General features: G+C 37.6%; 1 protein-coding gene across 1 annotated transcript; it reads right to left on the bottom strand.

The window, feature by feature from the left end:
* Nucleotides 1-4,063: 4,063 nt before the first annotated feature.
* LOC120246239 (tripartite motif-containing protein 43-like) lies at nucleotides 4,064-11,291 on the bottom strand. Its single transcript, XM_039253682.1, is given in 5 exon segments — nucleotides 4,064-4,554; nucleotides 5,489-5,643; nucleotides 6,619-6,641; nucleotides 7,112-7,342; nucleotides 11,271-11,291. Coding segments are annotated over 5 exon segments (921 nt in total).
* Nucleotides 11,292-14,496: the final 3,205 nt, after the last annotated feature.

A 14,496-nucleotide genomic window follows, 5' to 3' on the forward strand; every position in this document is an offset into this window, starting at 1 on the left:
CTCCTATGAATGTTATTCCTTTTTAATAAGTCATTGAGTTCTCTAAGTCTTGTATTATGATATTATGCCTTTATTTGCCTCTTTTTTCCCCTGCGTCATTATTTTCCATAATTTTATCTCCTATATCACCGATTTGGTGCTCTGCCTTATCCATCCTTGGGTCACGGTATCCATTTGAGATTGCATCTCAATTGGAGTATTTTTAATTTCAGCCTGACTAGATTTAGTTTTTCATGTCTGCAGAAAGGGGTTCTCTGGTGTCTTCTATGCTTTTTCCAACCTTAGCTAGTATTCTTATAATCGTGGTTTTAAATTGTAGGTCAGACATCTTATGTCTGTGTTGATTAAGTCCCTGGTCATCATTTCTTCTTTTTCTTTCTTTTGGGGTGGATTCGTCCATCTTGTCATTTTGGAGGAAGAAAAAAATTAATAAAATAAAATATAAAAATTAAAAATTAAAAACAAAATGCAATAAAGGAAGCTAATCTTAGTTATGTTTCAGTCTGCTTGTTGAAAGAAGCTTGATAGGATAGAGGGTAAAAAAGAAAAGGGAAGAAGAAAAAAGTTTAACAAAATTAAATAAAAGATAGAATAAGATAAAATAAAACAGAATAAAGATTTTAAGAGTGCCTGGGTGGCTCAGTTTGTTAAGCGTCCGAGTCTTGGTTTTGGCTTAGGTCATGATCTCACGGTTTGTGGTTCCAGTCCCACATCAGGCTCTATGCTGACAGTGTGGAACATTTTTGGGATTCTCTCTCTATATTTCTCTTTCTCTGCCCCTCCCCAACTTGTCCTCTCTCTCTCTCTCAAAATGAAATAAAATAATATAAAAAAGAAATGAGAGATAAATACAGTATTAGGGTTTTGTTGCACTAATAAGTTAAACACTAGCTTTACAAAGAAAAGGGCTTCATCATAACAATTTTGTTTTCAAATTAAAGTATTTCAGTAAAATTGAATATCTATTTAACTGATTGATGCTTATTACTTAACTCTGCATAATTTTAAGCTAGATCATTATTTAAGATGAGAGTGTAGTGAATTCACATATTTTCAGGGGGTTAAGTTCAAATGTGTATTGTGAAAACAAGGTGCCATTTCTAAAACACTTGAAGTTATCACTCACCTTGCTAAAATCACGTGTGATGCATTAAATATGATTTGGTGTGTGATGCTATGAAGTACTTCTCAGGGAGAATGAAGTCTGATTATCACTGAACAAGAGCACAGGGAGGGATAAAACAAACTACATATAGGGATGTCTCATTATTCAAGGCTTCCAAGCTTGGAGTAGGGGATGTGTAGAGAGTATTTTTTTTTATGCTTATTTATTTTTGAGAGAGCAGTAGAGGGGGAGAGAGAGAGAGGGAGACAGAGAATCCTAAGCAAACTCCTCACTGTCAGTACAAAACCCAAGATGAAGCTGGATCCCAGGAACTGTGTGATCATGACCTTAGCTGAAGTGAGACGCTCAACCGACTAAGTTACCCAACACCCTGATGCATGGAGACTTTTAAAGTACTGGTTCTCAAACTTGCCTGAGTGTGGGAATCATCTGAAGACTCTTGGGAAATGGTAATGCCTGAATTTCACTCAGAGAATTTTTGAGATGTTCTGGGTTATAATCTAAAATTGAGAAGTTTCAGAATCTACCCAGTTGCATTTAATGTATAGTCAGGTTTAAGAACTACTACTCTAAATCAATAATTTCAAACTTGACTCTATATTGAAATCACCTGAAGAACTTAAAGAGTGCCACCACCTAAGCAACACCACAGAGATTTAAAATCTATCCAGGTGATTCTAATGTGTAGACGAGTTTGAGAACCATTGTTTGAATTTAAAACTAAAGTGTTCTTCTTTTCTCATATGTACAGCTCTTTATTCCACGATGTTTTACAAATAAGATTATTCAAAACTTGATATAGAAGACAGGTTACAGGTGAAAACTGAAACAGTTCCATGCCGACATATATATGACATAGGCTGCCATGATATTTTCTTTCTTTGATTAAGTGTCAAATTTTATCAGACACACCTATGTATAATTTTTTTTGAGTTGAAGAAAATCTGACAACATCCTGTTTTTGTTTCCAAACTGGTATTGATATGATGTGTCTGTTAAAGGACTTCAACTTTCATGCTCTGGAATATGACTCATTAGGATCAATAATTTTCATGTCTCCCAGAGAGAGTGCTAGGTACCATTGGTGCTTTAATCTTTGTCTTACTGCCTGAGAGGCAGATTTGTACTGTGTGTGAACGTAAGATATAGGTCACTATACATTTGCTAAATATCCATGAGTTTTATTGAACCTTAACTTCAAAAGTATATTAATGTTAAAATGTGCTGAATAAAAATAAGAATTCTATCAGAATATCAAGCCATTGCTTCTACGTTTCATCTCATTCCTGCTATGTCTCCTGACTGAATTAATTCATTAATTCCATTGGCTTATTTACACTCCCATTGTCTACTGGAGGCTTAGACATGTGTGTGCTAAACTGTCTGTTTCTCTTCATTACTCTCATGAAATTGGTAGATGCTTATTACTACTGGACTAGAAATCCCCCAAACATAAAGACACTGTCTTATTGTTACTATATCTCTACTATCTAACAGAGTACTTTGATCATAGTACAAAATAAATGTGTGGTGAATGGATAGATAAATGAATAAATGAGTGAATATAAACAAACATTATTCTGGCAATAACAAAATTTTTCAAACTGTTGCTAATGTAAGAGGACAGAAAATATTAAAGGATGATGTCAACAAATGACAAGAAATAGATTGACTAGACCCTTGAATGAGATTTACCATTCAGAGGCAGGCTCAGCCATTCTCAGATTGTTCCTAGATAACTTCTCACTAATCGGAGCATTCCCAGACTTTTAAACAGATCCCAATTCACAGATCTGAAACTGTGGTTGTGTTTATTGTATGCCATACCTTCCAGTAAGTGAATTAAATACAAAAACATTCAACATCATATGTATGATTCAGGATAAAGAAATAGAATAAAAATAAGTTTATTGTTATAATAGTGTAATATACCATTTCAACCTTTTAAGATTTGATTAACCTTGTAACCATTTTAAATGCAATTTGTCTCTTGAGTATTCTTTATTTTCTATAGCAAAAACTTGTACTGTCCAGTCTGGTACATATAAATTTAGGCTATCTGTGACTATAGGTATCTTCATTAAAATTACTGAAATTGCTCACATATGCAGTCCTTATATCTCTGTTAATGTCATTATGTTTAGATAGTATCTTTTTGTGTCTGTTATAATTTCATAGCCTATCAAATTTAAAGGCAGCCTAATTCACATCTTTATTAGTTAATACTCCTCAGTATTCTCATTTAATTTTAGTTACATTTAGTACGCTTTTGACAGTGGTAAGGCATGTCTTTATTTGCTACCTTGTAACATCTATGAATTTACTCAAACATTTACTGAATGTTAATTACATCTTAAACTCAGTGCTACCTATTGAAATATACCTGTACATAAGGCAGGCATACACCTTCTCCTATAATAGGTAAACTAGAGGAGAAGGATATTAGCTTGGGGCCTTTACAAAGAATATAGGGTCTTTTGAGTCCATACATTCAAGAGACCTCATTTAGTCCAGAAGCTTTACAAATCATTCCATGAGGAAGACATTTTAAAGCTGAGACTTGGTGAAGAAATATGCCTTAGCAGATGCAGAGCAAAGAGGAGAATATTCCAAGTCTGCCAGTGGGAAGAAACATGTGCTCTTGTTTTAGCCCATGTAGCTGAGTAAACCTACTCGGGTATTCTTTGCCTCCAGCAACCTTAGAAGACAAGTGAAAGGACACAGGGTAGAATAAAGAAGGCATCAAAATCTAAGAGAGATTGTTTTTATTTAAAGAAAATGGAAACAAATGTATACACTTATAATTATCAACCCTTTAAAAATAGTCCATGTGTTTGATAAAGGAAGACATTGAAGGCTGTCAAGCAGGCACTTAGCTGAGCTCTCTTGAGTACTGGCATCGCTGACGCTTGTGGTCAGTTTCTGACATATCCCTCCTCACCGGGGTGCAGAGCATAGAAACGGTCGGAGAGGAAGAGAGAAGGAATATAAAACGAAACTGCAAATAAGGGAGGAATTGGCCACGTTCACAAAGCTCACCATGCCACGCTCCTAATCTAGGAACACCCCCACATGGCCCAGAGGCCTTTCTACGTATTGAGGAGAAAATGGGGAGGAGCTAAAGAGACGACACTGGTTGTCTTCTTTGATACAGAAGAGTAGAAAAATTCCCTCTGACTCAAGGACCATGTCATTCCTCATTGTCCAGGAATCATTACAAAACCCAAGGGCCCAGTTCTGACGGGTCCCCACATCCACCTCCCAGTAATGTTGACCACACGTGAATGTCTGGGCTCCCCATGCGAGAAAGTATTTAGATCTTGTTGCATTAGTGACAATGTCAGGATGATCGCCACTGAAGAGCCAATGTCTCAGATCTTCAAACAGTGGCATGTCACAGGTCGTTTCATTTTCAAAAAAAGTGGACACTGCAGGAGGAAGAAAACAGTCACATTAAAATGTAGTGTTATCAATTCCTTATGGACACATACTCTCTGGGTTTTTAGCTTACCCTGGAAACCAAGGCCAGGGCAGTGAGGAAGCTCTAGAAATCTACTGTATGTCAGGGGTCTGCCTTCATAATGAGCAAATCATTAATTAGACAAATTAGAAGAAATTTTGGAATTTTCTTAAAACATATAAAGAAGAGGGATATAACTAAGCACTGTTTGTTCGTCCTCTGAAATTTTTTAAATGGGGACATCATTAGTAATCACGGTAACAGAAGTAGCTGACTAACCTCCTCAGAAAATAATTCTTAATAATAACAATTCCTAAAGAGTGATCACTGTGCCTCATATTTAAGTATTTTTTTTGCCAATATATATCAAGGTAAAATAAACTGAAAGAAAAATCATGTCTTTTAGAAGTAGAATGTGAGAATTTTCAACCAGTGTAATTGTTGGGAAGAAAACTGTGAAATAAGTGGTTAGCTTACTTTGTGGTGTTGTGTAGAAATGTTTGTTTTATGTTCTTAACACTATTGATTTATACAAACTATTTTTGTATTATGTGAATAAAGGATGTCCTGTGTAAAGTGCATTTATTACAGAACATTGTAGAAAACAAAACTCTCTAATCATCTCACAGCCTGTAATAACCACATAACCTAAAACTTGGACTATACTGAATGTTCATGCAGATTTACATGTTTCTTACAGCTGACACCGAATTGCAGCATGCTGCACACCATCAAATATCTTTCCTATTGTTTACTTCCAAGTAGCTTATCATAAACTATTATATTGAATTTTTCTCCAGATAGTAGTTGTTTGTCCACATATATTACTTTTCCACAAAGGCAGATTTGGTTATAAAATGCCCAGATATGAAATCATCAATTTTACAATGGGGCAACATTACCCATAGACACTAGCTGAGGAGAACATACAGCTACCCAACCAAAGGGCAGTCTATTACCAAGAAAACGGTTGAGCCTCTCTATCAGCCCCGTGATGGGCCATGAACTGAGCTGTGGGTCCACAGGTTGGGGCATGTGCAGCTGCACTGACTCACTCCTACAAAAAAGAACAGTTAGTTACTCTTTCTGAGTTCAACATTTTCATTACAATGATTAGATTTAATCTATGTCCCAGTGAAAATGCTTCATTAAAATCCTCATAATTAGCATCATAAGTAGTTATGAATGTAACTCCACAAAGTAGGGAGCTTCACAAATATCCATTCATTTTATGAAGAGCAAATTAAACCCAATGCTACCTCCTCACACTTTGATCCTAGCATACCATTTCAGGATCTGGTTTTTCAGAGCTGAGCGGGGGTTATGCAAGATGGCACAAAACTGAAGACATTACAGAAGGGCACTTTGATTCTTTTTTTTTAAAATTTTTTTTTATTTACAAATAGTTTATTGTCAAGTTGGTTTCCATATAACACCCAGTGCTCATCCCCACAAGAGGGCACTTTGATTCTTAATACACACTGGTCACCACCAAGATGCTCTGTGTCCATATATGCACAGCAAGGGGGTGAGGAGCTTAGCTCGGGCAGAGATTCTGCTCCTAGGACCCAGCTTCGGTATATACAGCAGACAGCCTTTCCATGTGAAGCTGGAGTCAGCCACGTGCTACCCATGGGAGCCCCAAGCCCCACATGGTCCTCACCCCCATGCTTCTTCTCCCTCTTCTCCCACTGTATACTTCTTGGAAATACCTATTTCTCCCGCATAAGCTTGTCATGGCTTCCGGCCACATACTTGATGTGTTCCTAAGTTTCTAAGCATTAAAATCACAAGTGGCTCTTCTCTACATGCAGCTTGTCCACAGAACTGCCAACCCCACAGGCTTCAGCAGAGCCCTGTCCAACTCCACCTTACACAAAACAACAAACCTATTTCTACCCTTGGAGACATGAAAGATAAATATCTTATGAAATAAGTTCTATTATCATAATTAATTATGCTCCTATTTTAGCATCAACAGTCTGATTGCTCTTAAGCAATTCTCAAACCTTTAATCTAGGGGCAAACTTACCTTTTTAATGTATTTTCAAACTGCTGTAAAGAGAATCAGAAAAAAATATCTCAGTATATATCACAAGATTCACAGTAAAGACTTCATTACTTATTCCCAAGAGTGGGTAAGCCCAAATTCCAGCAAATCGTATCATGTACATGGAAACAGAAAAGGAAAATGAATTGTATAGATTCTGAAATTTCTCATTTTTTCCAGATCCACATACAAATCCATACACCTTCAAACAAGCTTCTTGGTCACTGTCCACCAGTAATTGAATGTATATTACAATTTGAGAAGGAGGTATTCTCTAGGATTTTTTTTTTAACCTGCTTTTTCAGACTTCAGTTATTGTGTATGGCAAGAATACCCTGTGGACATCAGCATCACCAAGACACGCAAAACCCTGCCCACGGCATCAGAAAGCATGATCGCAAACGCGTGATGGAAGGCAAAGAGAATATGGACATTCTCCAGGCAGCACCGTGAAGCTCCTTCCCTCAGTCCTTACCTGGAGCAGCTCCATGTCTTGTTTATGGCACATTTCCTTGAGGACCTCATACACTCCTCTTAGCAGTTTCCCCTTTTGGCCCATGCTGTCCTCACTTTGTTTGAGTTGCTGTAAAATCTCTTTGCTTTCTTTTTCGATTCTCCCTAAATAGCGTCTCTCTTCCTCGTAAAGCAAGTGGTGCACCTTCCTATATTCAGCACGGAGCATCTCTCTGCGCAGAGACACAAAGCTCTATGGAGAGTGGGTTATTTAGATCATATAGAGGCTTTCCATGTCTTATCACCTACTATTTCTCCTCTGACACTTAGCAATTTGGTACATTCCTTGAAAACAGAAATTTAGGGACATCTTCTCCCCTCTGATCACTTTTCTACTCATTTGGTAATATTTTTGCACTACAAGTGAAAACCTTGACTCTAACTCCTTCCTCAAAATATCTACATTTTCTTAATAATATGTACCTGTGATACAATAATTGTCTTGCCTAATATACTAAGAACCCTCATTACTAAATCCATTTCATCTGTTGTATGCCCAGATACTTTAGCTATAGACTAACTCATTTTCTGAAAATAATAGCAAACATTGCTTCTCAGAATAAGACTTTTCTAAAATTTTACTTTCACATCCAGAAACTGCATGCAGATCAGAACCTTGTGTGTATGAGTGCAGCTTAACTCATCCTGCCCAGGGCTCTACCCCCCTCCCCCTTTCTTAGCTGACTTCCACACTGTCCTTAAAGACATTGGTCAACAGTCAACCACCTTCCAGTATTAATGCCCCTCTTCTCACTTTTTTTTTCACTTTATCTTTCCCTACTTTCCTCCCTACTTTTAAACATGGTTTATTCACTCACAGGGTTTTGAAATTAAAATAAAATATACTCAGTTGACCCTCTGTCTTGGCTCTTATACTGTCATTTTTACTCCAAAAAACTTATGTATTGTTCACAAGTATACATTCACTCGACTCGTTTGTGGGACTCTCAGTCTTTCTTCAAATCAGTGAAATCTCTCTTTTATTCCTGTTTTAATGAGATTGCTCTTTGTCTCACCAGAACCTTTTTTGCTGAATCCACATGGTTTTTTATATACACATTACTAAGTTCTTTATACTTCATTAATCCTTCCTACTATGAAACTTGCATACCCTGGGCTTCAAGGAAATCCCTGTCTCCTGGTTTCTTTGTAAAGATTTACTTTTTCCAACTCCTCTTTCCCAACTGGACTTACAAATACAAAGATTCCTCAAGTTATCTTTCCATGTGAAAACTTTATACTTTACTTTCTAAAAATTCTCATTTGAGATTCCTCTGCTCAAATGCCTAGAATATACTAACAATTGTGAACTGTCCCCGTCCCAGCCAAATCTTTCATATAGGCTCCAACCTCATGCATCCAGCTGCATACTGCATATTTCTGCTGGTATATCTCACTGGAACTTACAGTGGCACATTTCTCAAACTATCAATATCTTATATCAAATCAGTCATACCACTTCCATTTCTAACCTCAGTGATGTTCCAATATCAAGCAAAATATGTCTCATTTTTTAGTTTTATCCATTTAACTTTCTACACTCAAACAGATCATATTTTCTAACATTTTTCTACCATAAAGACTGTCCCTTGAATCCTTCTACTTCCCATTATCTGTGTTCAATTCACTCCTAACCTTTGCTTCAAGGTTCCTAAACAGCCTATTTGCTTCCTTGACTTTGATTTTGAGGTCTTCCAATCAATCAGTATTCTTTCTAAATTGCAATCTGAATGAACTTTCTAAAAAAGAATTGTGATAATATCTCCTCTTTGCTTTAACTCCTTCAGAAGCTTTTAACTGCATTCAAGATGTTTCAACTTCTTAGCATATTTTAGATGAACCTTCAGTAAAATGACATCTAATTATCTCTGTGCCTTTACCTATGCTCTTTTTGGATCCTTCTCCTCATTACACCAGTCAAACTTTAGTAATTTAAATGAGTTTTCAGTTCATCTTACATTCAGTTCATCCACTTAGCATACTTACTTCAACTGTACTTCTCATAAATAGGTCACACTCGATGTTTAGATCTGACTTCAAATGTCTCTACTGTTACTCACTCACTTTCCTTTATTATTATCTTCACAATGGAGAAATACAGGCAGATGTGGGAAAATCCTAAGTTGCTTTCATAAATAGGAGTCCTCACCTGTGGGTACTATTAGTGGAGATTTCCACTCTTGTTCAGCAAGGGATTCTGTTCAAGTTGGTTCAAGGATTAGGTGCTCACCTTTCAATAGCAGTAAATTTCTGAAGTCTCCACAGCCCAGCCAACTCCAAACACATGATTCTACAGAATAATGAGCTTGGCTCTTTGCCTGATGTTTTATAGTCTTTGAAGATCACACCCATTTACCGAAAGTGATTGGCTAATCCAAGATAATTATCTTGGATTATCTAATCTTGAGAAAGGTGTTGGAGTTCCTGATTCCATTTTTGCATTTGGAAGACATACCCTGATGACGATGACTGATTACAAACCTTAAACCAGCTTAATCAAACTTCCACATTTGCTCTCTAGTAATAAGCCACACCTTGAGTTAACCTATGTGATCCATGTGATTTGTTGTTTTTAAAACAAATGAACTCCCCATAAATAAATAAATATCCCCCAAATATAAACTTTTTCTCTGCTTTTTAAGTATTTTTTTAAGTTTATTTACTTTGAGAGTGAGAGAGAGAGAGCAGGGGAGGAGCAGAGAGAGAGGTAGAGAGAGAGAATCCCAAGCGGGCTCCACACTGTCAGTACAGAGCCCTATGAGAAGCTCCAACTCATGAACTGTGAGATCATGACCTGAGCTGAAACCCAGAGTCGGATGCTTAACCAGCAGAGCCACCCCGGCACCCCTAGAGTTTCTTAAAAGCAGATAAAAAGTGGGGCACCTGGGTGACTCAGTTGGTTAAGCATCTGGCTCAGGTCATGACCTCACGATTTAGGAGATCCAGCCCCACACCTAGTTCTGTACTGACAGTGCAGAGCCTGCTTGGAATTCTCTCTCTCTCCCTGCCCCTCCCCTTCTCATGCTTGCACTCACTCTATCTCTCTCTCAAATAAAATAAATAAAATAAAATAAAATAAAATACTAAAATAAAATATTTAAAAGGAAACTATATTAATTGAATCAATGCACATTATCCACTATATTTGATTGTCTGCAAATACATGCATTTCTTTCTTGATATATATATATATATTTTTTTTTTTTTTCAGAGAGAAAGTTATCCACATTTGATTTTTCAGCCCAGTGTGAACAAGCCCCTGCCAGATAATCCCACCTGCTGGTCTGGTAGAACTATCCTTCTACTATTTTATGAATCTTGTCAATCTCTGCTGAACTAAAATTCTCTGAAATTTTATATTTTTTGGTAAGTCCTCCACAAAATTCTTCCCTTTTGGTTTAATATTTTTTTCTTTTCTTTTTGGAAATATTCTACTGCTTTTTTTTCTTTTGGTCTAACACTGCACACACGATGTCTTTTGTTGGACTTTCTTTAAGACTCTGCTCCTTTTCTTATTACCCTGCATATTTTCTCATACTCTCTCTTTCTATTATTGAGCACGTATGCATAATTGAAAGACTTATGGTCTTTTGTGGATTTAATGATCACATGGTGGATGTGTACTACATGATTGATTCCTAAAAGGCATCATACACATTTTTTGTAAAAGAAAAACTGTATTTTCTGCTAAGTTTAGGCAACTATCTCTTAAAGTTTTCTCCATCTTGACTAGGCTTGTATCCTATTCAGTTTCTTAAAAACATTTTCAAATTTAGTCAATGACTACATATGAAGTATGCTTCATCCAGGGAAGCATCCTAGAAAGAAAACCTAAAACACTAATCTATTTCCCCTACGCCAAATGACTGGTCACCATAAATTTGCTCTTCTAATGTAAATCACGGCTAAAAAAGTGAACTACAGTCTTCAGATTCCAAAATGTTTATCTTTAATATTATCTTCTCTTGGAAATTACATATCAAAAAACTCCAACAAGTTTACCCTTGGCACCCCTTCATTCTCTTGTCTGCCTCTGCACATACAGCAATATAGTAAAGGCTTTTTAATTAGATGTAAGTTCTTGAGGAAAAGATCACAATGCTCAAGCTCCATGGTATTACCCAAAATATCACCAGGTCCATAGTGGTATGTGAAACCCTTTTTGTGGCCACAGTTCCATAGTCTGGGAGTGTGGAGGGGGTTAACTCTGGGAGAAATCCTGCTTTCAAGGTTTGCTTTTATTTATTTATTTTTCAATGTTCATTTATTGTTGGGGAGGGGAAGAGAGAGAGAGAGAGAGAGAGAGAGCGAGCGCCTGTGTGCGCGAGTGGGGAGGAGCAGGGAGAGACGGAGCATCCGAAGCAGGCTCTGGCTGACACCAGAGAGCCCGATGAGAACTCGAACTCACAAACCATTAGATCATTATGTCTAAACTGTCACTACCAGACATGTGGCATGGTAGGGACCCTGGTTTTGGCCCAGAGCCCAGCACAGCGCTTGGCTAAAGCCGGGGCCTGGGCTCCAAGAAAGCACCATCCATGGTCCCGCACGTGTCTAGAAGATGCAGAACTTACAGCGACTGACTGAGGTCAGAACAGGAAGAAAACAGCATTTTTCAAATATGTAATGGCAGGGTGTGGCTGGGGCTGTTAGCGACTTCTCCAGTCTCCCCGCGGAAGCTTCCGGAATTCTAGAGAGCCACAGGGGAGCTGCCAAGAGCCTCCCGGCCTGTCCTGCTCAGTGCCACGCCCTTAATGCCCTGTGCCGGGCACGTGGCTTTGCGAGCCAGAGGTCTCCAGTCTCTGGAATAGCCGCCCTCTGGCCTCCAGCTCACCCTTTGCCACCAGGTGAGGTCAGGGAAAGGTTGGACCCAGCGCACCCAAACCTGGCCTTGAAAACCACCCCCCATCCCAACCCCCCAGACCGGTCCCCTCCTCCCTCAAATCTCTCTCTATTCAGCCAAGAGAGTTTCTTCACCTCATTACCAAAATTAATCCTTTAAACGCTTATTTGATGGTAGTGATTGTCATTTTAATTTTACGTCTTTAACTATGAATGAGGTTGAGAAGATCCTCACCTTTACTGCTTACTTCTCCTCCTGTGAAGTTTCAGATGTTTTTTTCTAGGGGGAAGGTGCAGTCTCTATTTTTCTTCCAGACTGGAAGAATTCTTTACATATTTTGGATATTCATCCTTCACTAGTTTTAAATCTTACAGGGTTTTTTTTTTTCTCAGTTTTTCACTTCCATTAGAGTGTCTTTTGAGAAAAAAAATTCTTAAAACGTTTGCAGTTAAATTGTTCAGTAGTTACCTTATTTAAATCATGCTTTTGGTTTTTTCACTAGGAAATCCCTTTCTAACATAGAATCAAAACGATATTTTCCAATATTCACTTCTTTTAAAATCATGAATTTTCTTTTTCATATTGAATGTATCTGGAATTAATTTTTGTGAAAGTATCACAGAATATTCACTGGAAAGTTTCTCTTTTTTCACCCATTGGCAGTGCCTGCCTGTTCAGTCAAAAATCAAGTATCCCTACAACAACTGAGTCTTAAGACTTTCTCTTTGGTTTCAGGAAGGTTTTTGTCCTTCTCTGTACCAATGCCCTACGTCTTGTTAGGGTCATGAGACCATAATATCTGCCACTGATATCTCAGAATGCTTGTTTCACATTTTGTCCCAAAAAAGGATACTTTCTGAATATTGCTAAAATCCATATGAAGTACTAAATTTATAGTTATTCAAAATTTATATGTATAGATATATAGTACATATTTGTATGTAACAAATTAGAATCTTCTCATTATCACATATTTCCAGAATTTGAAATATACCCAAAAATAACATACTTAAAAATCTGATTGGAATGTCTTTTCTGAATAGTCGTCAAGAAAGTGGATTAAACTCATTACTTTTTTACTTACCTCCATATTGAGTGTTTTTTTCTCCCATTATTGTCTGTTTCCTGTATTTTTCAAATAAAAAAAGGACCTTTTTTCTTCTGTTTAACTAGTCCACAATTCAAGAACTATGACTATGGGTATTTTACACAAAAATAATCTATTATCCAAATTTTATTTTTGAAATCTTCAGCATTCTCTTCAAGATCTTAATCTCCACTACTATACTCTTTTCATTAAAGAATAATCAGGGGTGCCTGGGTAGCTCAGTCAGTTAAGCAACTGACTCATGATTTCAGCTCAGGTCATAATCTCACACTTTGTGAGTTCAAGCCCCACATCCGGCTCTGTGCTGACTGTGCAGAGCCTACTCGGAGTTCTTTCTCCTCCTTCTTTCTCAGTCCCTCCCCTGCTCACTCATGCTCTCCCTCTCTCTCTCAAAATACATAAATAAACCAAGAAAAGACTAGGTAATCAATGTTACTGGATCAAATTGCGTCTAGTGATATTCTCGCTCTCAGATGTAAGAAATTTGCTGGTGTAAACCACCTCATTCGATGTTTCTCAAAGTTAAGCATTCATCTGAATTACTTGGAATGACTGACAAACCATGAATTTCGGCCCTTGACATGCAACGTTTCTGAGCCCTAGGTCCTGGGTTTGAGCCAAGAATTGGCATTTCAACCAAAGCTCAGGTAAACTATTTTTCTTAAGTAAGCTTCACGCCCAAGGGGACCCCAATACGGGGCTTGAACTCATGACCCTGAGATCAAGACCTGAGCTGAGATCAAGAGTCAAACACGTAAGCAACTGAGCCACCCATGTGCCCTGAAGCTCAGGTGAGTGTGATGGCGGTGCGGCTGAATGGAACTTTGAAAAGCAGGAGTCAAGGCCCTTCTTTATCCTCTATTATCCTCAACTGTCATCTTCAGTGACTGATAGCGTTTTTTTCTACTGGCTATTTTCAGTTCTTGAGGACAAATATGTAGAACCACATGTATTTCAAAGCTATGTCCCTTTCAGAAGTGGAATTTGGAAAACAGAGTATATAGTATGTAAACTGTAGCGAAGATTATTGGGCAGCATACAGTAATCAAACCCTACTGCCAATAAGGCAGTCATGTCACTTGTTTATGAACTGCTTCACTCATCAAATATTGGTTAAGTGCACGTTATCTCCTAGACATTGTGTGATCTGCTGGGATAATGAACACTTTCCTTAGTTCTTGAAATTTCCACTACTGTAAATGATACAGTCAAATATTTGGAGTTCATATAAAGAAAGGTTTATCCTTAAGGTCCTGAGGGTCAGTGGAGATTTCCCCATAAAACAGATTTTTCTCCCCTGAGGGTGAATTGAATTGTGGGACATTCTAGATTAAGACTTGGGAGAAGAAAGTTTCAGATTGACATGGGCGTTGTTGATAATCGAGTCTGTCTGTGA

Source organism: Hyaena hyaena, unplaced genomic scaffold (assembly GCF_003009895.1).
Source record: "Hyaena hyaena isolate Hyena2069 unplaced genomic scaffold, ASM300989v1 scaffold_462, whole genome shotgun sequence".
Lineage (NCBI taxonomy): Eukaryota > Metazoa > Chordata > Mammalia > Carnivora > Hyaenidae > Hyaena > Hyaena hyaena.